The sequence below is a fragment of the Bubalus bubalis genome, chromosome 16, assembly GCF_019923935.1.
Source record: "Bubalus bubalis isolate 160015118507 breed Murrah chromosome 16, NDDB_SH_1, whole genome shotgun sequence".
In the NCBI taxonomy this organism is placed as follows: Eukaryota; Metazoa; Chordata; class Mammalia; order Artiodactyla; family Bovidae; genus Bubalus; species Bubalus bubalis.
In genome coordinates this window covers 8,367,581-8,393,630 of record NC_059172.1, presented here as the reverse complement: position 1 = coordinate 8,393,630, position 26,050 = coordinate 8,367,581, and the positions used below count along the sequence as shown (strand labels likewise).

The 26,050-nt window shown below is 42.4% G+C and overlaps 2 protein-coding genes across 12 annotated transcripts in view; both read right to left on the bottom strand.

The window, feature by feature from the left end:
• AMBRA1 (autophagy and beclin 1 regulator 1) overlaps positions 1-26,050 on the bottom strand; it is a 172,445-nt gene that overhangs the window by 61,533 nt on the left and 84,862 nt on the right. The gene's annotated exons all lie outside the window — the stretch shown is intronic.
• LOC112579548 (transcription initiation factor TFIID subunit 9-like) lies at positions 11,989-13,834 on the bottom strand. Its single transcript, XM_025266116.2, has one exon. The coding sequence runs from the start codon at positions 12,912-12,914 to the stop codon at positions 12,120-12,122; it is 795 nt and encodes a 264-aa protein (XP_025121901.1). The 5' UTR covers positions 12,915-13,834; the 3' UTR covers positions 11,989-12,119.

Below are 26,050 nucleotides of genomic sequence, written 5' to 3'. Positions count from 1 at the left end.
CTATTTTGACACTGTCTAAATTACCTACAATAAATCAGTTTTAAAAACAAAATATAAAAGGAAAAACACAAAGAGTGAGAAGTTACCTTTATAATGATTTATGGCAAAATTCTGCATTTTATCATTTAATATCCCCTATATTCAACATATACATTTATTCCACATAGCTAGTTTGAGAAAAGCCTTGAGAAGACTCCTTGAGAAAAACTCCTTGATCCTGGGTTTGCAATAGAATTCACAAATCTTAAGTTTTCCATTTTTACAAAGTGCCAGTCAGAATGATAACTCGGAGATGCCCTTCAAGGATCTAAGAAGAGGGTTATGTCTTCGGTAGCCAATAAATCTGTGCTATTTGACTAAAAAAGGAGCCAAAACAATTCTATCTCTGGGTAAACATCTTACCAAAAAATGCCACAGATGTTCACAAGGACATATGTCAAGAAAATTCAAGGCACACCGGTATAGTAAAAATCTAGAAAGTTTCATGTTCATCAATAGGGAATAGATAATGTGTATAAATGAATCTGTGTTAGTAGCTCAGTCGTGTCCGTCTCTTTACGACCCCATAGACTGCAGTCCGCCATGGGATCTGTCCATGGGATTATCCTGGCAAGAACACTGGAGTGGGTTGCCATTTCCTCCTCCAGGGGCTCTTTCCAGCCCAGAGATTGAACCGGAGTCTCCGGCCGCTCCTGCATTGGCAGGCAGTCTACCACTGAGCCACCTGGGAAGCCCATGGATGAATATTAGGTGACAATTAAAAGAAGCAAGCGAAATCAAACTATGTCATTGTGGACTGATGAAACCAGGTAACACCGAATTTCAAAAGCTGTAAAAACGATACATATGGTATCATTTATCAAAATGCAACTCTTAAAGCACAAAGCAATGACATTTTACTAATAGATTAAGTTATAAAAAAATAGACTGCAATTATATAAACCAAATTCATGATAGGGGCTTCCTCTGTGTAGAATAGGAAATACAATTATGGAGGTCAAAGGGAACTCTGACTTTATCTGAAAAGATTCTGTTTTCAGGAACTGAAGGAGGAACTCCTCAATGGTCCATTGGTGATGGCTCCGCGATTTCACTGCAGGGGAACCAAGATCCTGCAAGCCACGAGGCTGCCAAAAAAAAGAACTGAGGCAAGCAGGGCAAACTATTAACAACTATTACACGCTGGTTGTGGAGGCACACAGGCTTGCTATATACACAGATGTGTGTGCCTGTACAGAGGTATTTACACTGTTTTATATGAAAGTTTCTCACTATTGAAAGGAAAAAAGGGATACGAAGGAAAGAGACAAACAAGAAGCTGGGGCACAGGGTGAGGACCTTTAAATGTGTCCCCACAATCTCAGGGCTGGTCCAACAAGTGTGGGTGAGACAGTAACTGGCTAACATGAAATACTCTGGGATATGGAGTCCCAGTAAATTCCAAAGGTGGGCAGAGATGGCCATATTCTGTTTACTTGGAATTCTTGACAAAAGATTTCTCCCACAGAAACACATCCTGTGTCTCCGTGAATCAAGTTTATACCATGTAAAAGCCTGAGCTGCTGCACTGGTGAAACCACCCAGCAGACAGCTATCAATGGCACACGGGCACAAACTTCGCACTCAACAAAAACAAGGGTTCTTAAGGCCACAGGCTTCCTGGGTTCACCCTAGGAACAGTCTGTCTGCACAGATGAAATACACAGATGCCCCAAGCTTTTCTCTTAGACAGCACCTTAAAACATCTTATCTTGAAGAAAAGAAAGGTTTAGTTTTAATGTCAGGTTAGATAAATTTCTGAGAAAGGCCTGTGGCAGAGTTCTAGGTTTTGAAAGAGATATTTCACAAGGGAAAGCAAAAGGAGTTTTAAGATATGTTTTAGTGTCTTCCTTTCTGTCAGAGCTGCTAGATGCACTCCTAAGGAAACACTGGGTCTGCTATCACTCTTCAGGGAAGCCTGAAAACCACTAAGTACGGTGGTGCTTTTAAAGGCAAACTCTGTCCCTAGTTGTCATAAAGAATGCATGACAACCTGCAAACTTCTTGATAGGCTGCTTAGGGTGTGGGTAAGTAACAAGGAGGTCAAATGAGTCAATCCTGAAGGAAATCAATCCTGAATAGACATTAGAGGGAGTGATGCGGAGGCTGAAGCTCCAACACTCTGGCCACCTGATGCAAGGAGCCGACTCATGGAAAAGACCCTGATGCTGGGAAAGATTGAGGGCAGGAGGAGAAGGTGACGACAGAGGATGAGATGGTTGGATGGCATCACCAATTCAACGGACATGAATTTGAGCAAGCTCTGAGAGATGGTGAAGGACAAGGAAGCCTGGCGCGCTGCAGTCCATGGGGTCACAAAGAGTTGGACACAACTGAGCGACTGAACAACAAGTAACATCACCAAAGAACCTTGCACTTATCACTAAGCTATGGGCCCTTGTCCTTTACAAAACCATCTTTCTCCCGCTCCACTGTCCTCACTCCGATCCTTCTTCCAATCCAGACAGATTACTTTTAAAGCAAGTTTTGACTGCGGCACTCATCTTCTCCCAAGTCTCTAATGGCTCCGAGACGCCGAAACTAGACTCCTTGGTTTGTTTTTCACGGCCCTCAACAGTCTGCCTGCCATCTACCTTTCTGTGCTTATCTCCCACATTATTCACGTTTCTAGAAATATGCTTTAAATATATCTCCACTTTTGTACTTTGGTTCATACTGTTCCTACACTCCAGGCTCCTTCCTCTCTCCTCTAACAAATGCTTCCTAAAATCCCCCAATCCCTGCCCCCAATCAAGGACTTTCTCAATCCTTTTTTACAAGAACTCTTTTCTGATCTCGTTAGCCTGACATGATCTTCTCTTCAGAAGCCCCAGAGCATTTTGTTTCTCTCCTACTCTGTCATATTCCTTCTGCTCCATCTCCCACCTTCCAGTCCAGGCAGGACTCTTGTCATTACTCAGTCCACTTAAGACAAGCACAAAATTCAGTCCACCGGAGGTCCAGCTCAAAATCTAGAAACTAAGTATATACTTGCTCTGTTCCTGTTCAACGCTTTTCCCTGAACCTGAATCCACACAGTCCATTATAAATAGGTTCTTTTTCTTGTTTTGGCCTTGTCGTGTGGCTTGCAAGATCTTCATTTCCCAATGAGGGATCAAACCCGGGACCCTGGAAGTAAAAGTACTGAGTCCTAACCACTGGACCACCAGGAAATTCCTACAAATAGGTTCTTTTGATGGGAAGGAAATACATGATTTTCTCATCTTTATATGAAATATCTTGATGCTCTGCCACAGAAGCCGTGCGTTAAATCCATACTAAACAGAAACAAAGAGTTTCCTCAAAATGCACAGACTCTTACTACTCAATTGTTAACCCTTTAGGAGTAAGGGCTATCTTAAATCCCTCGGCTAGACTTAAGTACCTCTCAGTCCTTGTACCCTAAAAAGAGCACCCTGCACAAAGCACACGGCTGCAACTCAATTCATTGCCTTGGAGCCACAGTACCTCTGGCTTTGAGAACTATCCATCCAACCAGCAAAAGGACACCTCCACAATGCCTAAAGCCATTTCTGTTTGATTTTTGAACTCTAGGAAACTACCCAACCTCTGGAATCTATAAAATACAGTACTCAGGGCACTAAGAAATTGATGGTTACATGCAGGGGAAACACACCAAGAATTTACTTCCTTCTTAACTGCAGCCAAAACAAAGCAGGGGTGGGCAGATTTTTGACTGCAAGTTGTTAAGGTTAAGAAGTTTCTCCTTCTGGCCTCTGGAAAATCCAAGCTGGGAGCACGCCATCCCCTTTGTCTGCCTCTGCAAGGCTCTTGCCTCGAGGCCAGAAGGGTTAGCACAGCCATTTCATGCTCTGAAAAGTCAGAAAAGGCGAGATGGGGAGCTTTTCATTCGAGGAAATGCCTAGTAGTCAGAGCCGGCTCTGTTTCTGTTGGAAAGATAAGCGGGGATGCTGAGGTTAAAAAGCAAAATTTCCAACAATGCTTAATGAAAGGCTTGGAGACAATGTACAGAATTAGGCAGCGGGATAAACTCCAAGAAGAGAGGAGCAGGTGCCAGAGCAGAAATGCAGCAGAGACTCAGCACCAGACAGTTCATGCATCCAAAATTTTCCATGTATTTAAAATGTCATCAGGACACCCTGTGAGCACAGACTCGAGGCAGCAATTACGGGATACAGGCTTATCCTTCCTGGCACGAAATACCCACAAATAAGCTCCTAGGGTAAAAGTCAAAAGAACGTAGAAAGGAAAGCTTTACCATAGAAAAACTGAGCAGTTGCTACGCTTTCTTGCCGAAATAGATAATTAAATACAGATCTTCTTGTGAAGAGAGTAGTCTAAACTCAACTACTATATTCAAAGGCACAGAGCTCCCAGGCCCATGCGGGGTTTTAAACCTTGCTTGGATCTATAGACGGCCTTCGGAAGCTCCAAGAAACCACTGAAATTGCAAATTAAATTGTGTGTATGCGTGTGTCATTGGATGAGGCCATTTTTGTTTTTTATATCTTATGGTGCTTTGATATTTGAGGTCCTTGTGGACTGCCGGACTGCCCTCTCCGGGTTAGCTAATTTCCAGAGATAGCAAACAACTGCCTACAAGCATGCAAACCAACCTATCCAGATCCCATACCCCTCCTGATCAATATATCCTCTGGCCAAAACCATTCCAGAGCCAGGTACAAACAACTAGGGACCATCCTGGGGTCTGTCAAAATTATCCGAACTATCTGATACTGAATTTATTCAGCACACTTACCTTGCCTCACCCATTCCTTCCCCTGAGAATACGGAGAAGGGCTCTGGCTCAGGCATTCCCTTCAGCTCCTCCTGCCTCCTGGCTGACCCTGATACTATCCCACGTGGCCCTGCATGGCTCAGTGAGTCCCCCTACTCTCAGAACTGTAAGTAATGAACCATCTTTTCAACTGACTGACTATCCTTCTCATCTGCGGGCCTTATTGTACCTGAATAAAACCCAAATCCTGGTTACTCTTTATTACAGTTTTGCATATACCTTTTTTCTGAGGGGAGAGTCCAGGCTTTTAACACACATTCTCATAGAGGTCACTGGCCTCCAGGAGATTAAAAACTAGCATCTCAGGTCACTCTGGGCTCTAGCTTCAGATGAGAATCTATCACTGATGAAGCTCTGGAGGGCACCTGTAAAGGCCAGGTGGCTGTTCTTAGTGCAAAGAGAAAGCAGTGGAGACTGCAGAGGGCTTTGTTTCTGTTTTTCCTGGCTTTTTGCAGGACAGAGAATAGTGACACGTGGGAGTTTAAAGGGAGAAGGTTCGCAAATTCCCAGAGGGGTGACAGTAATGATAAATTAGCATTTCTCTCAAATAATACAAAACATCTGAAATGCTTAAGCATCCAAAGGGTTGGGGAGATTAGGAATTGTCCATGTTATGTTTTGTTAAAAACAACAGGCACACCATGATGATCAAAAACAATATCATCCGCAAAGAGATAAACCTTTTGGCCTTCAGTCTCACTAAGGCTGACAGAGATAGAGAGATTTTTCAGGCCAAAGTACAGAGTCTTGAGACATGCCCAGAATAAAGAGTAGTGAACTCAAACCAGAGAGCTTTTTGATGGCTGAATGAGAACTGAATGTTAAACACGTATCTATCAAACATAGCACAGTGGAAGATGTATATAAAATGGTAATAAGATGTCCCTTTTGCTTGGTTGGAGCCAATAATCCAGTTGGGGAGATAAGACTTCTGTCCAAAACATTACAAACAAGAAAAGCAACTTAAGTGTCTAATGAAAGGCACAGACCACGCGAGCCACAGCTGTTGAGGAGAGGCCCCTGGACTTGGGGAGGGGAAGCCAGGAAAGCTTAGGGGAGAAACAGAAGCTAAGGCTTATAGGAAAGAGCGAACGGATTTGGAAAGGAGGAGAGGAAGAGAACGGTTCAAGCCAGAAAGCAGCTCTAACTGCTCAAGGTGGTTCAGGGTTCAAGGGCTAATATCAGTTCAGTGGGAAGCAAAGGCTCATATAAGGCAGAATATAAAATCAGGCTAAAAAAAAGACAAGGAATTTGTCATCTGTACAGCAAAAAACAGAAATCCTTTGAAATTTTGTGAGTAAGGGAATTACAAAGTGGAGTGCTTTTAAATTTTAATTTTTATCAAAGTACTACATACACACAATTTTAAAAGTTAAAGAGTATTACAAGGCTAATAAAGTTAAATAGCAGCCTCCTGCCCTATCCTCTCCCTTGATTTGCTTTTTAAAATCTTTTAGCTGTTTTTCTTCTGATAATTAACTGTCATATTTCTGCTGTTACTAATTTTTCAATTTTCACAATTATCTACTGGTTTCCTAAGATGGGACATGATTTCTCCTGCCCTTTTCTTCCCCACCCTTCCAAAGAAGTTATACCCCATTTTTAGATTTAACATTATTTAATGTTAATTATTTACAGTAATTTGACCATATAAATATTCATAACATAAACAGTATAATAAATTTATATTTCCTTTCACATACAATTTTGCGTCTTCTGGAGAAGAAATGTTCCTGTCATAATTTGCCAGTCATAACCCTCCTTTCCCCATGAGATGGATGAACGGGGAGTCTGGGATGGCATATACACACTACTGTATATAAAGTGGATGGCTGGTGGGGACCTACTATATGGCACAGGGACCTATATTTATTGAATACAGGTATTGTAATAGCTTGTAATTCCTGGAGAAGGAAATGGCAACCCACTGAGTATTCTTGCCTGGGAAATCCCATGGACAGAGGAGCCTGGTGGGCTACAGTCCATGGGGTTGCAAGAGTTGGATACGCTTAGTGACTAAACCATCACCACCACCAATAGTCTATAACAGGAAAGAATCTGAAGAAGAATACACCCCCACACACATACATATGTATGCATTTTTTTATTTATTCATAACTGAATAGCTTTTCTGTGCACCTGAGACATAACATTATAAATTAACTACACTTCAATTTTAAAAAATGGTTTAAAAAAAAAGTGCTAAGAATGTGTAGTAAGCAATGTGTGCTGGTAGTTATTATTATTATTATTTAAAAAAAAAAAAAAAAAAAAAGAGGGCCAGGCATCACTCTTAAGGAAAAGGAAGATGTAATCAAATGTTAGGTTTGGTTTATATTGATATTCGTATAGCTGTAATACATTTTAAGTGAAATTGCCTCATGTAAAATGTGTTGCTGTATGTTGAACTCTCTCTTAGAAACCTCCCTCCTCCAAATGAAACTACTGTTTGTTTTTTTTGGTTTTTTGGCCATGTTGTGAAGCTTGCAGTATCTTAGTTCTCTGACCAGGCATTGAACCTGCGCCCTTGGCAGAGAAATGCAGGAATTCCACTGCACTGCTGGAAAATTCCCCAAAACTCTGTTTTTATAACAGGATTTGTTTTATTACACTGAATGTCTTAGGAACATAACCCTTGCATTACAGCAAAGCAGGCTGTAACAGAAGCACTGGGCACTAGAAATATGAAAAAAGACAAGGCTCTTGACTTGAGGAAACTAATAATTTTAGAGAGAGACACGAAACTTGTATACAAATATGGGAATACAAGGAAAAATATTGTAAAACTGTAAATACATTACACATCCTAGGTACAATTTGAATATAAGATACCTTGAAAGTAAAATAAGACATAGCAACAGGGGGCTTCCCTGGTGGCTCAGTGGTAAAGAATCCACCAGGCAACACAGGGGACATGGGTCCAATCCCTGATCTGGGAAGATCCCACTTACTGCAGAACAACTAAACCTGTGCCCACAAGTACTGAATGTGTACCCTAAAGCCTGGGAACCAAAACTCCGCAACTATTGAAGCCTGCACACCCAAGAGCCTGTGCTCCGCAACAAGAGAAGCTACTACAACGAGAAGACTGTGCTTTCCAACTATAGAGTAGCCCCTGCTCACCGCAACCAGAGACAAGCTCATTCAACAACGAAGACGCAGCACAGCCCAAAATAAAAAAATAAATAACATTATAAAAAACAACACAGCAATAGTTTACATTTCGTATTTTTAAGTTGCATGCTATGTGCTTAGTCGCTCAGTCGTGTCCACCTCTTTGCGACCCCAAGGACTGTAGCCCGCAGAGCTCCTCTGTCTGTGGAATTCTCCAGGCAAGAATACTGGAGCAGGTTGCCATGCCCTCCTCCAGGGAATCTTCCCAACCCAGGGACGGAACCCAGGTCTCCTGCATTGCAGGTGGATTCTTTACTGTCTGAGCCACCAGAGAAGCCCACCTAATATCCATACATGGCATTCTGATATAACAACACTATGCATTTTGTTCATTTTTCAAAAATATGTAGCAAGATACTTCATGTGCAATAATTGCTACTATTTTCTAAGTATTTATCTTGTACCAAGGGACACATTAAGTTCTTGTTTAATAAATGTTCCCATTCAATCTTCACAATTACCCAACATGAAGTCCGTTTATTCATTAGACAACTATATAGTGAGTTTCTACTACATGCCAGACAGTGAACAAAACACATAAAATTCCTGCCTTCATGGGAATTACATTCTGGGGGGCGGGGAGGAAAAGCTATATAACAAAGGCATGAGTTCACACAGCATGTTAAAATTATATTAAGTGTCACGGAGAAATATAAAACAGAGAAGAGGAATGGAAAGTACCAAGGGTAAAGTACTGGCAATTTTCAATAGGGTAGTCACTGAAAGGCTTTACAGAACCCCTGTTCTACAGACAAGAAAACTGAGGCTTAGATAAGTTAAACAACTTTCCCATGGTCACCCAGCTGGCAAGAAGTGAGATGAAATTTGAGTTCAGTTGTCCTTAGTATTAAGCTCTATGGCATCTCCTCAAATCAATAATAAATTCAATCACGTAGGTTTGCTTCATCAGATTATTTCTTAAGATTATGTTCGCATTTTTAGCGTCCCAAAGGGGTTAAGAAATAACTTTATATTTTCAGGATTTGATGCCTTATTTCATATCTACACTAACTTTTGCAAAGGAGTAGATAATGACCTAAGATCTTTGGTTGGCTTTATATCCCTGGAAAAACTGAGAAGAGATCAAAACAATAATTAGTCAAGGAGAGTCAAAGGATACTTCACAAACTACATTCAGTCTATGAGAAGACTATGCACAAACCCAAAGCAAGTCCTGCTTCCTCTTTCTGTTACTGTGACCACCTCTATTTAGTTCATCAAGAAGTATTTCTTTTCTGTCCCAAGGGTGCCTAGCACTCAGATGTGCTTCGGCAACTCCGTTTATTAAGCTGAAATGGGTTCTTTACAGCCACCTGAGCCTGTCTCTTAGCATCGAGGTGTTCCTGTCACCAGAACATCTAAAGTTGGTGATCTCAGCTTATGCCAAGTAGTTCAGGTACTGCAAATAACCTGGGTGCTAAGGCAAATATCTACTTTTATTCCTTTTAATTTCAGGTAATATATTTTTCAAAAAAGTTAAGAGTGCTTTACCATCCCTCCCCCCCCCCCCCCCCTTAACTAATCCCTGGAAGGAACATGGAGGTAAGGCTAAACTCATCCTCACCTGTCAAGGAGACAAAGAGACCAGGTGACTCACTCAAGTTACATTGTGAATTATTGAAGGAGCCTGAATGACAACGACCCGGCCGTCAATGTCTAGTGCAGATTCTAACACACAAGATCAGTAGCCCTCAGTGTTTTTTTGTGTCCATAACATACCACTTGGGGGGGGGGGGGCACAGTATTTTTGAAGTGATTAGAAGACACAATACAGTAGTAAAGCCATTTTCAATAATGAAGATGCTGCACCAGTTGAATAAGACAGTGACTCCCAGTGCCCATCTGACGGCCTTGGTGCTGCTCCGACTGCTCACTCGCCACGCTAGCCTCTCACGCTCTAGGGAACACGAGGTCTGTCTCCTACCAATTTGTATCCTACTCTGAAACACAGGTGCAACTTCACAGGCCCAAAGTTAAGCTTACACTGCAATAATTATTTTATTTAGCACAACTGCATTTTACCAACCAGTCAAAACTTGGTGGATTACCAGTGTGTTAGGCTGTACACAAAAAACCCAGTCTCCCTTCAGGAAAACAAAGCTGCTTCTTTGACTAAGAGGTCAACTTGGATTTAGTGGTTAATTAATACTTTATTGCAACATCACCAGGAAATCAGCAATTAACGATCAGTGCCAAAGACATTCATTAAAGCCTACATCCTCCTGTATCACATCAGAATGACAGCCACTCTGATATAATAATCAGGAATAAGGAATCAGATAAAATCTAGGACTTCTGGATACAGTAATTTAAAGCACTTTTGAAAAGGTATGAAAATAGTAATTGAACTTGAAAGTTAATCTATTTTTTTCTAGTAAAAATCCCCAGCACTTAGCGTAGGGCCTGGCAAATTGTAGCACTCAAGAAGTGCATTCCAGACATTTCCCTTCTAGTCTGGTGGTTAAGACTCTACACTATCAATGCTGGGGCTGCAAGTCTGATCCCTAGTTGGGCAACTAGGATCCTCTCAATTCATAACACACAGACTTAAGAACACGACTACATTATCCGTCTGAATAATGGCAATGAGAGAAGTAGTAAAATTGGTCGGTTTTGGTATTTTTCTTGGTTGATTATTTTCATGATAAGGTTAATATATATTAGAACCACCAGAGGCAAATAGTTTTCAACGAATAAGGGAATAAATGAACAAATAACTGTTCTGAGGTATAAGATCGACAGGAACAGAAGAGATCCATTCACATCCTTCTCATATGCAAAGAGAGACCCTAACTCTTTCTGTCTGTTCTAACGTAGCTCTGTTGCCTCCTGGACAGAGTGGGGGAACCTACAGAGGGCGTGTACTCATGCTAGACTTTCCCCATGCCTAGCAGATAAAGTGAGGCTCAAGGAGAGCAGTACAGTTCTAGTGCACTGAGGACATCTAATCACTGTCTGTCGTCTAAGGAGACGCTGGACATGGTCTTCAGAGCAAGAGAGATGGGGGTGGGGCTGGGGATCGGAAGTCAAGAAAGCCAGAAGAGAAGTGACACAGAGTGGAGCTGAGAAATGGAAGCTGTAAGGTTCAGCTTGAGAAGGCCCACAGGTATCTACGGGATGGGGACGGTCACGCTATATTCCCACAGGATCAACCTGAGCACCTGGAGGGAAGCTGAGGAGAAGAGAAAACGAGTGAGGTGGACTGAATACGGTTTTAAATGGAAGAATAGTCTCATCAATAGCAAAAATTTTTAAATAAATAAAGTATTTTAGGTCCTTCTGAAAGTGGACCCAACTAGTTTTAAGTCCTGGTCAACTTAAATGGCAGGCAGCCTCCAAGGCCCAGTGCTAGGCATGATTTGGAATACAAAAGCTTAGTTACGATTAAAAGAAGAATCCAAACCTTTGGCTTCTCACAAGAAAGCAGCTATGGGTGACTTCTTGGTAGTTCCTAACGTGCACCATTTATGAATACCGAAGCCAAGGGAAAACATAAGTGAAATGTTCATGTTTAATGTACAAGTCCTAGGCTGAGAAAGGAATGGGGCATGGATTTCTCTGGGAAGTAGACTAGATCTTAACCTTGTCTGTCTTTGTTTGCAATATTCTTTGACTGAGTCTATCTATGCACACACACACACACACACACAAAACCCCTCCCACCACAGACTGCCCAATTAAGAAACAAACAAAAAAGATTTCAGAGGAGCAGAACTCTTTTCAACATTCTCCTTCAGAGACAGGGCCCCGAGGCCACTTCAAGTTTCATAGTTTGTTTCAGTTATACTCCCCACACAAAAGTTATGAGTCATGTAAAACTGTAAAATGTGAAAGTCAACTTGTAACCAATACTGCTTAGCTCTTGCTGTAAAAATCCCATAATTTCTTTTTTTTTAATGCACGAATTGCAACTTTATTTTTTACACTTAAAGGCTGACGAGAAACCATTACTAATCCTATTAAAGAAAATCTAACACAACAGCTCAATCGAAAAGTATGGTAAGCATATTTACTCATTAAATACTATTTTTTCTAGAACACAACATGGAAACATCTAGCATGCATGTTTAATCTCAGTACAATAGATTCAAAACCAAGTATACATGTTACATGCGTCAAGGCTAGATTACAAATTATCACAGTCATCGTCGTCGTCATCATCGTCATCATCATCATCATGCTTTCTTTTCAATGCATTTGATGCTTCATTGGCAGTATTTTGTGATGAGACCATGTTAGTGTTAATAAGAATATTTTTGGACCCAATTAATGACGGATTAATTAGAACATTCTGAACTGCTGATGTTGCAGGAATTGAAGCTTTTACAGCTGGGGACTGTGAAGTGGGCATCTGTACTGTGAACCTTTGCCCTGTGAGGGACACTGGAGTCCCTACTTTAGTTGAAACGGACATGGCTTGTGGGGTTGGTGTGCCAAGCGTGGGAGTATTTGGTCTGCTAGTAACTGAACCAACACTTAACTGTGGAACTGTTATTCTTCCTGCAGAAGTAGATGCCTTTTTTTGTAAAGACTTAAGTCTATAATTTGGAGCAGTCAAGCAATACCTATCAGGTGGCAATCTAGGACCTGAGTATGGCTTGATCAATGGCAAAGGGGTTTGATTTCTTTGCCTTGCAATATCTAATAAAAAATCTCTTGGGGGAGGAGAGGTAAAAGACTGGTCAGCACGACACTGGATTGCCAATCGTACATCATCTGCATCAACAGTAGCTTTCTTAGCATGACTTGAATAAATTTTTGCATCATCTAGAATTGTGGTCACATATAGGAAGGCAAACTCCAACATCTGATTTATAACTCTTGGTTCATATTCTGTAATCCCCATACCCTTCAGGATTTGTGCCATCATCTGTGCATCTTTCGGCATGCTCTTGGGAGAAGCCATCTTGCCAGACTCCATGATATCCGGTGATCAAACTTCTCGAGCTAAATCACCCACATTAACGTGTTTCAGTCCTGATCTTGATGCAAGTTCTTTGCCTAATGTAGTTTTTCCAACCCCTGGTGTACCGGTGAGCAGGATGTTCAGAAGCAACATGGTCCTCGCCGCGCTGGCTCCGCACGCCTCTGCACATGCGCTCTACACACTCCTGGGAGGGGCCGGCAGGGGCAGGCAACGGCAAGCGCCAGCGGCCCGGGGTACTTGAGGCCTGGAGGGGCACTCGAGACCCACCTCTGTCGCCTCGTCACCCACAGTTGGTTACCCGGCCCTCGAGGACACGCTTGCATCGCAGGGTCCATAATTTCTTGCCTTATCCTTTTCACTCTTAACTTTAAAGGTCTCAGAACAGGAGAGAGGTAGAAGAGGGAACTCGAGCATCCAAAATGAGGAGGACAAAGGAAGCAGGCGTCTTTATTTTTTTTTAATTTTACCATGCTGTGTGGCTTGGGGATCTTTGTTCTCTGACCAGGGATTGAAGCCTAGCCCTTGACAGGGAAAGGCTGGAGTCCTAACCACTGGACCGCCAGGGAATTCCTAGCAGGCATCTTTAAATAAAGGAGATCCCCAGAAACCAAGACTAAGATGATTTTTTTCAAGATTTCTATACTCCTAACAATTTTTCTTCAGGTGTCAAAAAAGAGCACTGTCTCTACGAGGTACACTAGCCTTTCAGGAAAAAAGTCCCTCTCACATGCAGAAGAGATGCTAATAACACAAAGGAAAAGGTAGGCAGCTGCACTTCATGCCTGAAAATGAAAACTAACAGTAAGTCCACACTAATCAAGGTCTGCATAGCCAAAGCCATGGTGTTTCCAGTCGTCATGTATGGATGTGAGAGCTAGACCATAAAGAAAGGCTGAGCACCAAAGAATTGATGCTTTCAAACTATGGTGCTGAAGAAGACTCTTGAGAGTCCTTTGGACTGCAAGGAGATCAAACCAGTCAGTCCTAAAGGAAACCAATGAATATTCATTGGAGGGACTGATGATGAGGCTGAAGATCCAATACTTGGCCACCTGCTATGGAGAGCTGACTCACTGGAAAAGACCCTGATGCTGGAAAAGATTGAAGGCAAAAGGAGAAGGAGGAGGCAGAGGATGAGATGGTTGGATGGCATCACCAACTCAATGGACCTGAGTTTGAGCAAGCTCCGAGAAATAAGGAAGGTCAGGGAAGTCTGGTGTGCTGCAGTCCATGGGGCAGCAAAGAGTCAGACATGACTTAGTGACTGAACAACAACAAAACTAAAACATGGTGTACTTAGAAATTATGGTAGAATGGGACAAAAAGTAAACCTGATTCTAAACATTTCCTTCACAGCTATCACCTCCACATTCTCTGGCCAATTCCCCTAGTACTTCCATCCAGTGGCAGCTTGAAAAATTCTCTAAATGAGTCTTAGAGTTGGCAGTTCAATAGGTGAAGTGGGGACACTGAGGTCTTAAAGCTGCCAGCAGGGCAAGCTCACTGTTTTCACCTAGAAGGTATTGTTTTCAAGGGTGGTTTGGCTTGCTTCATAGCAACAGAGGGGTATTAACGACTCCCAAGCTAACTCTTGGTGCTGGCTGCTTCTATCCCACAGGACTTTAGAGCTCTTCCTCGGCAAGACAAGATTAGAACAGCTGGAAAGTTCTTCAGATCAGGTGTTCTTAAGTTGTCCCTGTAGTCTCTCTATCTGGACCATGGGAGTGGAGGAACTGGGGTATTTGAAACAACTTATTTCAAGCTTTGCATTGATATGTTCAGTTTTAATTAGTTTCCTAAGAAGCAATTTAACATTTTACCACTTTTCCCCAGTCACCTCACTTCAGCAGAATCAATGAAAATATTTAGGCCAAGAAACACTTTGTGACTTTTATAAACTCTCAATTAGGTCTTATGTTAGCTGTATTTGCTGTGCTGTAAAGAACATCAAGTTTAAATTCGGTGACCCATGATGGATAAAGGTCTAAAGGTAGGAGAGGAAGGGGACCCAAAAAGCAAAGGCAGAAGACAGGAAGGATACTGGCTGAATCCCATCACTACACATTCTAACTTCTTATCAGGAGAGAAGAGATAAGCTCTAGTTTTATTTGGCTTGGCGAGCATCTCTGCCTCTTTTAACAGTCTGTACATTTCCATTCTCAGCACTGTTCTTCCCAAGACATGCTGCTGCTCCGTTTCCCTCTTGCGAGTGGAATCTTCCTCAGCTTGGGCCAAGTTGCTTCTCTTCACTTTCTAGGAGCAGACAAGGCAACGCACATGCATCGCAAGCTGCAGCAGCAGCTCCCTGACTGCCTCACAGTCATTTCACGAATCCTGGCTGAGCTTTGAGGCAGAGCAGAGAGATGCTCAGGGAACACACTAAATCGCTGGGTGCCCTGCTGAGCTGGATGAAGTTCTTGAGAAAGCCAGCTTAAATCTCCAATGAGAAGTACACACCTTTCTTGTACATAGGCCATCCTATTTTCGAACCCAACTGCCCAGTGCAAAATTCAGAGTTCACTAACAGCACAGCTTGCGTCCCAGCAAGTTATGGAGATGCTTCTGAACATCAAGTATGTTCTGAAGGAATGACTAGTGAATGTGACATTTGGCTCTACATGCCTGAGGCCCAGTCTGTGCCTTCGTATCTGGAGCCCATAAAATAAGTTTCTCACCAGTGTCATCAATAAGGCCAAGCAAAAGCTAACTCCTATGCTTGAGAAGAACTGAATTCTAGCTTCTCCCAACAACTGCTCTAAGAAAGCATAATGTGCCACGGTCACTGGCCACGCAAAGATCCTCTGCCTTAGTTTTTAGGCACTTTTCTTCCAATTTGCTTCTGTTACAGAAGCTGCGGATTATAAATGATGCCATGGGCACAGGTTCACTTACAGCCAATTTAGTAAGTGCCTGCACAGTTAATCCTGTCAGTCTTGCTCCCACACAGAAATACACGTGGCCCCAAGGGGCCCAGCCACCCACAGAGCTCTTTTGCACATCTCTTACCCTCCAGCACACAGAAACAGAGGGCTGCATCCCAGAAAACAGAGAAAAAAGGTAGTTCTTCTGAAATGCTCTGTCTAGAAAACCAGGATCTAGCTTTCCATTTGGATGTCATTTCCAAATGCATGTCTCTCTGAATAAACCAAATAATGATTTAAACCATTTAAATAATGAAAAATCAAGACATTTCTCTGGAATTCAAAATCTATACATCGATATCCTTTGGTATGCTGAAACTTTCCTTTCACGTATATGTAAGGACACTCTAAAAAGCAGTTTACTGACAGTGAGTTACTAGGCTACGGCAGATCTCAAAAACTGACTTCATTGTGGTATGTCCCTGTAATGACCCCTCATGATTCAAGCCTCTCCTCTGAAACCATGTGCTTAGAGACAGTCCCCTCTCTGACTCTGGGGTTAGCCGAGTGGCTTTTGTTAGCTGATGGGATAATAACAGAAGTAAAAAAGCAGAGACTCGCCGAGTACGTGCTGCGTTGGGGCCTGACGGCTCATTTTTCGCTGGAACCGAGAGGCTTCTGAGGAAAAGCTGGTGAAGAGAGAAGAGACGAGCCACCATAGCCGAGGCCAGGGACGTGGGAAGCCATCTGCACTGGTGTGCCGTGGCTACAGCCACAAATCACCACAAACTCAGTGGCTTAACACAAATGTACTAGTTTCCATTGCTGCAGGTCAGAAGTCCAATGAGTGTCTCTTGGGCCAAAATCAAGGTGGTGGCAGGAGTATGCTATTTTTCTGGAGGCTCTCGGGAAGGGTTTGTTTCCTTGCTCATTTGTTTTGGCAGAGTTCAGTTCCTTGCAGTTTTAGGACTGAGGTTCTGGTTTTCTTGCTGACTGGTGGCTGAGCGCCAAACAACTCCCATCTTCTTCCACTGCATCTCACTGACTGACCTATCTGCCTTTCTCCTCTGCTTTTAAAGGCTCATGTGATTAGACTGGGTCCACACAGATAATTCAGTGTAATCTCCCTATCCCAAAATCTCAATCACTTGTGCGAAGTTCAGTGATGTGGTGATCTTCAGCAGGCCACCGTCCTATCTGTTACATCAACTACGACCACCCATACCCAGCCAAGCCATCACCAGACACAGAGAGCCATCAAGCTCGCTCAGATCAGAGAAATGTACGTTGGATCCACAGAATTGTAAGCAACAACACTTTTTAAAAGCCAGTGAATTTTGGGGTGATTTGTGTGGCCAAGGCTACACCCCTCCCGAGGGGTCTGTGCAACCCTCAACCTGATAACAGAGACACTGTTCTCCTTTCTCTGCTCTAGTTCAACAAGCATGCCTGAGAGGTCACAGGCAGTTTTCTGTCCTCTGAATCATAAAACAAAACGATTAAATTAGGGTTATGTCTTCTTTCAATCCAGATCTAGGGATGACTGCTGAAATTTCACAAAAGTCAGCCTTATAATCTCAACAGAACCAGAGAGGGGCTTCCTGATCCACAACTAGAAGCTATACACACAAGATATATATAAACAGATATATATACATATACACACTTGAAATGTGGGGGGAAGATTTGAAGGAAGGACCAATCTCTGACAGAGAAAACCTGCTGGGGATGATAGGGAAATTTCACTGCTACCTAACTACCTCTTCTTCAAGTACAAAGACCCATGAGGGCTTGGGGGCACACCTTCTAAGCAGGGGTCTCTAACCCTTCATTAGCCAAATACATTTCTTCAAATGGGCTCATCCTCAAATCTGCTGATACTTAAAGGTCTGGAAAGTGGTGGGAGGAAAACGCTAAGAGCAAGTTAATGTCCTCTTGGCTCTTTTGGCTGACTTCCCTGTGCCTGGGCCTTGCCTATTAATTGAATGCTATTCGGATTCCATCTCAAAAACAAATGAGGATGGAGACCAGAGGCCTGCCTTCCCCAGACTGATAAGAGCAGCACAGTGCAATTATACTGGAACAGCTTTGTTTTGGAATGTAATCACCGCCCCAGCCTTCTTCCCAATGGGATGGCAACAGTGTAATTACTGCTTCAGGAGTCATTGTTTGGGAATGTATTTCTTCTACAGGGCTCTTTCGAGGGGAAAGGAGCTGCAACAAGAATATAAGAGAATTTGTAGCCCGCTCCCCAGTAGCGGTTTCATAGGCTGAACAAATTATTTTTTGTTTTCTTACAGAAAAACCCGAGTTTAACTTTTCAGCCTCTTTTTCTGCCAACAAGGCATCACCCTATACCCCATGACGGTTCTGTTTGAGAAGTCCCAACCTAAAGCTAAACAGCCTGAGTTCTGATTCCTACTCTGTCAAGTACAAGCTGTGGTCGTGGGCAAACTACTTCATCTGCTTATGCCTCGGTTTCCTTATTTGTAAACAGGAGTAATACCAAGGCATCACTGGAATACTGTGAAGACTAAGTGAAATAATATGTGAGCAGTGCTTAGAGCTCTCCCTGGCACAAGGAAGTGATCTTGGGTCTTTGTTTTCAGCACATTTGAAGCACTGCATTCCACCACAGTCACATTTTGCAAATATGATCTAACATCGTGCTCAGTCGTGCCCAACTCTTTGTGACCCCATGGACTGCAGCCCGCCAGGCTCCTCTGTCCATGGCATTTTCCAGGTGAAAACACTGCAGTGGGTTGCCATTTCCTCCTCCAGGGGGATCTCCCCGACCCAGGGAGTGAACCCATGTCTCCTGCGTCTCCTGCATTGGCAGGCAGATTCTTTACCACTCTGCTACCTTAGCTCATGGTACTAAGCTTGAGTTATTGCATTATTTCTGTCCACAACCCTTTTACCAGTTCAGCATGAAGAGAAATGTTTTGGAAAATTTTAAATGCTGCTATAGAACTGTCAGTCTCTAAGCTATTTACTCTACTGAGTAAGAGTTAACTAGATATGTCCACGTCAGTCCTCAGTTGTTTACTAGTCCAGGGAAATTACAATAAAGACACTGTTGTGAGCTTCCTGTTGGAAAAATGAGCAAGTACTACCAAAGCTGACACTAGCAGATTGGGAAGAAAATTCACCTTCTTAGGCAGATTTATTCATGAAAATGAATGCTGTTTTATTTTCCTCACATGCTTCCAGCACATCCAACCTCCCTGAAAGACTCTTATTGCCACTGGGAACCTAGACCTTTTACCTCCAGTCTGGTTTTCCCCCTGTTGCTTTGCAGCCTGGACCAGTTAAATTCTCTGCCTAGGAAGAACATTTTGGGGCATGAGCCATAAGAGTATATAAAACATGAGTTTGAACATACACCCGTGGTGGATTCATGTTGATGTGTGGCAGAACCAATGCAATATTGTAAAGTAATTAGCCTCCAATTAAAACAAATAAATTTAAATTAAAAAAAAAGAAAGAAATCATGAGTCTGCTTGCCAAGCAATTCCAAAGATGACCCCACAGCTCTAGGCACCAGTAGTGAAGCTGGCCCTTCTGCATGGCACACAGCTGCACCGAGCTGGGCTTCAGACAAACACAGGGGTTCCTCAAGGTAGCCCTGTAATATGAGACACTATTTTTACAGGCTGGAGTATGTCACTACAGGATAGCTTTCTGGCCCTGAGGTGACACCCCACGGACTGTGGCCTATCAGGCTCCTCCGTCCATGGGATTTTCTAGGCAAGAGTGCTGGAGTGGATTGCCGTTTCCTTCTCCAGGGGATCTTCCCAACCCAGGAATCGAACCCGGGTCTCCCGTGTTGCAGGCAGACGCTTTACCGTCTGAGCTACCAGGGAAGCCTGAACACCTGACCAAAAGAAACACCCCCCCAAAAGTCTCAACGCTTCAAAAGGTCCCTGGTCAGCCACGTGCAGGTGCCTCTCCACCTCATCGCTTACACCAAGATATCTATCTGTGCTTGCTCTGGGCTTCCAGCTGAATGCCACAAGGACCCTGGGGGAAGAGCCAGCCTTGTGGATCAGCAGGTGTTTAAGAAAGGAAATTAACACCCACAGGTTGGCTCTACTTTGGTAGAGAGGGTGAGAGGTGCTGTCTGCCAGCTCCCATGGCATTTCCAGCCAGTTTGGAATAAATGAGACTGCCTGAGGACATGAACTGAGAAAGGGAAAGAAAAGCCAATATGAGATCAGAGTTTTAAAAAGAAGGAGGTGGAGGGGTAGCATTCCTATCAAGGACTCAGATAAAAAATAATGGAGTAGATGAGATAGCAAGAAAGACTATTTCAAATCTTTCCAGAGTATGCATAAGATCTCTAATCTCAAACAAAGTGAAGACTGCCTACTGCCTCCACTGGAAAAAAAGGGGGGGCTTTGATCTCATATTGCGCTTATTCTTTCCTCACGTCTCCTCCATAGCTTTCTGTATTGTCGTATCATGTGTTCTGAGGGGTTGCAAAACATATCAAAGCACGTACTAATCATAACCTAAGAAGATGGAAGTAAAAGGGTTCTGGCATTATAGTGGGTCCTTGGGAGATTAGAGGGCATCTTCAGTTCCATCTGCAAGATGAGAAATATTCCTAAGAAGTACACAAGCCACAAGACTCAGACGCTCAGCTCTCAGGGTCTAGGGAGGCCCCAGGCACAGAGAACTCACAGGACAAGTTACACAGCAGGTCCCAGCCCAGATACCTTGATGCCCACCTTTCTCTTTCAGGAGGAAGAAGGGGGACTGGCAGAAGACTAGTTAGGAGGTGAGAAGAAAGGCTATAGGTCGACTTCGCCTAGAAAGAAAACTCCTAGCAGAGTCGACAAGAACCTGTGGTCCCAGCAAAAAAGCTTAATAGACTCCTATTTTCCACTACAGAGACGCTGGCAGGTTCTGCACTCTCATGGCCAGTTTTTTGTGTATAAATTTAGCACAAGACATACTGTCCTCTAGCCGTTTCTGAGTATGATGGGCTTACATAGTAGGTGGAAAGTGTATGGAGAGCAGAGATCATGTCTTTTTCATCTGGGTACTATCATATACCTAACACTGTGCCACAGAAAAAACAGAAGCTCAATACATGTTTATCAAGTAAAAATTGATTATATGCCAGCTGAGCACTCTGCAGGCAATAACAAATTCATTCATTTCCCACCCCCCCATTACTCATTACTCATAGCTCCAGATAAAGAAGACTTATATACCAGGGGCTCACCAGGACCAACGCATCTTACATTCTGGGCACGCACACTCCTTAAATGTGTTAGCAAGTCGTCTCTTCCCATTTCTTCCTCTCTGCCTCTGTCCCTTGTTTTAATTAGTTAATCTAGAACAGTAGTTCTCAATTTTTCAAGTGCACCAGGATCACCTAGAAGACCATTTAAAAGACAAATTCCTAAGCCCACAACCAGAATTTCTGCTTCAGTGTATCTGAGGTAGGGATCAAGAATTTGCATTTGGAACAAGATCCCAAATGACGCTGATGCTATTGGTCCACTTTGAGAATCCTATGTTGCCATGGTTACATAGGAGCAAGTACTTGGTCTGGAGAGTAGATGCTTATTTCATGAGAGCAAGTTCTGATTAGAGACAGAAAAGGGTTACTCAAATGCAAACTCTGTGACTCCTCTAATCTAACCCTCTTGGTTGACATGACTACAGGCAACAGTGGATACATTAGGTTGTCAAACTATGAACATAGGGAACTTCAGGTTACCATCTGCTGGTGTCTTAGAGCACAAGTCCGAGTTTTTTTCAACTCACTGACCATAGCAAAAGGGAGAAAGCACTGCTTGGGACCCAGGAAGCGCACTGTTGAGGAAGACAGAAGAACAGTGAGAGGTCAGCAAGGTTATAATCAGTGAGGAGACTAGCACGGCTCTAACTCAATGCTGGCCCCAAAGTCTTATAATCAAAATCCTAATGAAAAGAGCTAGAGTCTACTGAACACTTACCGTGTGCCAAAAAAAAACCCCCAAATATGCTAAGTGCTTATATTAGCTCATTTAATCCTCAAAACAATTCTCTGAGCTAAATACTATTCTTATGCCCATTTTACAGATGAAGACACTGAGTCCCAAGAAAAGATTAAATTAACCAAGATTACATTGTGAGGAAGTAGCAGCATGCATATCTGAACCTAGATAGTCTATCTCTGGAGCCCAAACTCTTGAATGCTTTGCTCTACTGCCTCTCAAGCCAACTCTACAATGCAAGTAGCAGCTGTCATTTCTGAGCTCCACTCAGGCTCACAGACCCATGCAAAAGAGAAATGGGGACACATTCCGAGTTACTTCAAACTGCATCAAAACTCATAAAATTCCTGGTTCGAGCCCAGGTTTGAGTTAACACACACACACACACCTATCGGGATTGGCAGTTAAAAGTCTCAGAGGAATTATTAAAATTTTAGTGAAGCCCCCAACCCTGCCCCCTGCCCCCCCAAAAACACACACAAACAAAAAAAATATAGAAAACCAGGCTACTCCCTGGCTAGACAGTAAACTCTGCAAGGGCAGAACCATTAAAATCTTTTAAAAGACTGAAAGTGCTCTGGAAAATGCTAAGCTTTTAGAAAGTGGTATGTACATTTCAAAGTGACAGTACAGAAAGAGCACAGGTGTAAAGCATCAGCGGGGAGTGATCAAGAGGAAATTTCCTAGGGCTGAGAGAGATGGAGGCACAGAAAAACTTAGTCACACATTACAAAAGGAAGAGAAAAGTTCATTGACAAGGCCTGCTATTTTCCTCTAGAAAAGCCTGAAGAAGCAACAGACAAGCCAGCTTAGAAACTAGAACCTACATTCTTGACAAGCACACTTCTCACTAGTGGAAAAAGGAGATGCGATAAAAGGCTGGGGTAGAGACAGCACGGATGCTCAGTGACTGATGGAAGCCAAATAAGTACAAGGCCCTTGGTGCTGAAAGGCATCTGTGAAAGCTGGGTTCTCTGGGAGGAGTGCTGCATTTATTTCTCTGTTTCCCAGGCAACCAAGCCAGCCCCTTATCGCCTTTACTTTCATCACTGGAGCAGAATGAAAGGTAATTGGGTTAATTATTAAAGCGGTCCTAGCTAGTACCACCACCACTAATTGTCCATTTATCTGGGATTTACAAACAGCTGTCTTAATTGATGTAGAGCTGGAACGTGCCACTCACTTTATCAGCCTGGCTACTGGAGAGGTCAAGAACATGGAGAATGGACCAGCCAAGGAGATAAAGGGTCTAACACCAGAATTTTCCTTCATTTCTGCTCATACTCATGTAAGTGTACATGACAGCCTTCAACTATATTCACTATTTTTAATCTTTCCCAGATTTGCCAATTCAAGTGAAGATATGGTATACAGTAATTAAGCTGTTGTATTAGGCAACTGCAATATCAAATTGAGAAATTAAACTATTTTTTAAATGTCGGCAGGCCAGCAACCCAGATATCCACTTAGTTGGCCAAACTAGACTAGATAGGGCTCCTAAAAGTAATTTCCTAACATACCAGGAAAGTGGGAAATATCTAGGAAAGTGGACCTGTGTTTTTAAACCAGTGTTTTCTAAAAAAGATGAGCGAGTCAGAAAACAACCAAAAATAAAGTTAACAAGAAAAGTAAATTCTTATAAAAGATGTATCCCAGTTGTACCCACAGCACACAATCAACAGAAGGATGCCTGGAACATGACATAACATACAGTAATAGTTAAAATGATAACAATAGTTATAACAACTATAGCAATAGTTGTAACACTGTACCATTGGGTTTATTATACAGACATAATATATACGGCAATAACAGCACAAAGCAGGACTGTAAGAATGTAGCTATAATGGAACAAGGTTTCTATATTTTACCAGAATCAGGTTTGTGTAAGTCTGAGGTAGGTCCTGATATAGTTTAAAATCAAGAAAGGAATTAAAATAGCACATTAGAAGCTATCCACTCAATACAAAAGAAGTCAGTAAAGGAGAAACAGAGTAATAAAAAAAAGACATTAGAAAGACAAAAAACAAGCAGCAAAATGGCAGGCAAAAATCTGACTACATCAACAACATTAAATACAAATGGACTAAACAATCTAATCAAAAGGCAGAGACTGTCAGGCTAGACAAAAAAATAAGATCCAACTGCATGGTTTCTATAGGAGACATACTTTAGATTCTAAGATATAAATAGGCTTAAAGTGAAAGTGGGAAATATCTAGGAAACAGTCCACTTTCCTAGATATTTCCCACTTTCCTGGTATGTTAGGAAATTACTTTTAGGAGCCCTATCTAGTCTAGTTTGGCCAACTAAGTGGATATCTGGGTTGCTGGCCTGCCGACATTTAAAAAATAGTTTAATTTCTCAACTTGATATTGCAGTTGCCTAATATACTTGAAACTTATTTAACATTGTATATCATCTATACCAGAAAAAAAAAAAAAAAAAGACAATCATTACATGAACAGAGGGACATTTTATAACGAACAAGTTGCTTCATCAGGAAGGCAAAACAATTACAAACATATATGTACCTAATAACAAGGCCCCAAAATATTTGAGGCAACAACCGATAAAACTTAAGGGAAAAGTATACAATTCAGGAATAATGAGTAAAAATTTCAATATTCTACTCTTAATGGTGGGTAGAACAACTTGACAGAAAATCGGCAAGTGTAAACAAAACTTGAAGAACACTATCAACCAAGCAGACCTCCCTGTCATCTATAGAACCCTCCACACAGCGACAAAAGAATACAGTCTTCCCATGCACACGGGTAACATTCTCCAGAATAGACCATATGCTAACCCATAAAACAAGTTTCAACAAATTTAAAGTAACTGAAATCATATAAAGCATGTTCTTTGATCACAGTGAAATTAAATAAGAAAGCAACAACAAAAGGAAATTTGTGAAAATTGGAGAACACACTTCTAAACTAATGGCTCAAAGAAGAAATCCTAAGAGAAATTAGGATGACTGGGCACAAGGCCATCTCTAGCCCATGACACTCAACCAGGCCCCAGTGACCTGTGGCTAGAAGCAAAAAAAAAAAAAAAAAAAAAATCCCTGACACTTCCCATTGATTTTAATCAAAATACTAAATTAAATACATCAGGCTGACATCTGTTGGGAGCAGATGCTCATTAGGATGAAAGTCAAAAAGATTAGGCAGAACAGATAACTAATACCCTGCATTACTCAGGTCCCCATCCCTCAGAAGTTTTCCTTCCAGTAATTACCAGGAAGATGTCAGATGCAGGGCTTCTCATCTCACTTGTATGAGGCCTCAAGCATGCAGAAAAATATTACAGGCTGAAGAACCTTTTGGCAGATACTCCCTACTGAACTCAGGCAAAACATGGCACAGAAGACAGGACAGAGTTATTATGAGTAAAGCAGACAGACCTGGGCAAGCGACATTTACTTCTCTGAGCCTCAGCTTTCTCTCCTGCACAACGGAAAACACACCATCTACTTCAGAGGGTTATCAGAATCACTGAAGGAGACAGTGTATGGGAAACCACTTTGGGCTGTACCTGGCCCATAGCAGGCAGTCATTGACTTCATTTCCTTCTCTGTTATGGACTGTTACTACACAGAGCTAGAGCTGTCTGCTAAAAGGTCAGCAGAGGGAGTTCCCCAGACTTTTGCAGGTTTCCCCCAAAATATACCCGTCAAGTTGCAGTAGCTTTAAAGGTAGTTATATCTCTTTAAGTACAGGTTTAGAATTTGTGTTGCTGAAGAAGGGGCTTGGTGTGGGTTGATGGGTGACTGGCAGCCACCGGGAACCTACGGAATTGTGGGAAAGGCAACAAGATAAGGCAGAAGAGATGAAGATTAACAGACTAGCAAAACACTTCTCTGTAGCAGCTTCTGTTTTATATTACTGCTTTCAGGCTCTTGTGGGAGGAAGTGGGCAGAATGGATCTTAATTTTCTGCAAATCCATTTTTGTTGATGATTCTGAATGGTTTTGGCTAGGGTCCACTGAAAACTCTTTTGCCACTGATCATGTCTCCTAAAACTGCAGGTGTGTGGATATGCTTTGTCCCTCCAGATCTGCTAAATTTTCACGCTTCACCTCTACAAACAGCCACTTGCCATACAAAGGGTTTTGACTTATGTTTGGACCTAAGAACCAAACAGCATGATTAAGGTATGGCCAACCACATAGACTATGAGCTACAGAAACATAGGGATCGTGTCTGTCTTATTCACTCTGGTAGCCCACAACACTGCCTGGCACACAGTACAGAACAAACCTCTACTGAAT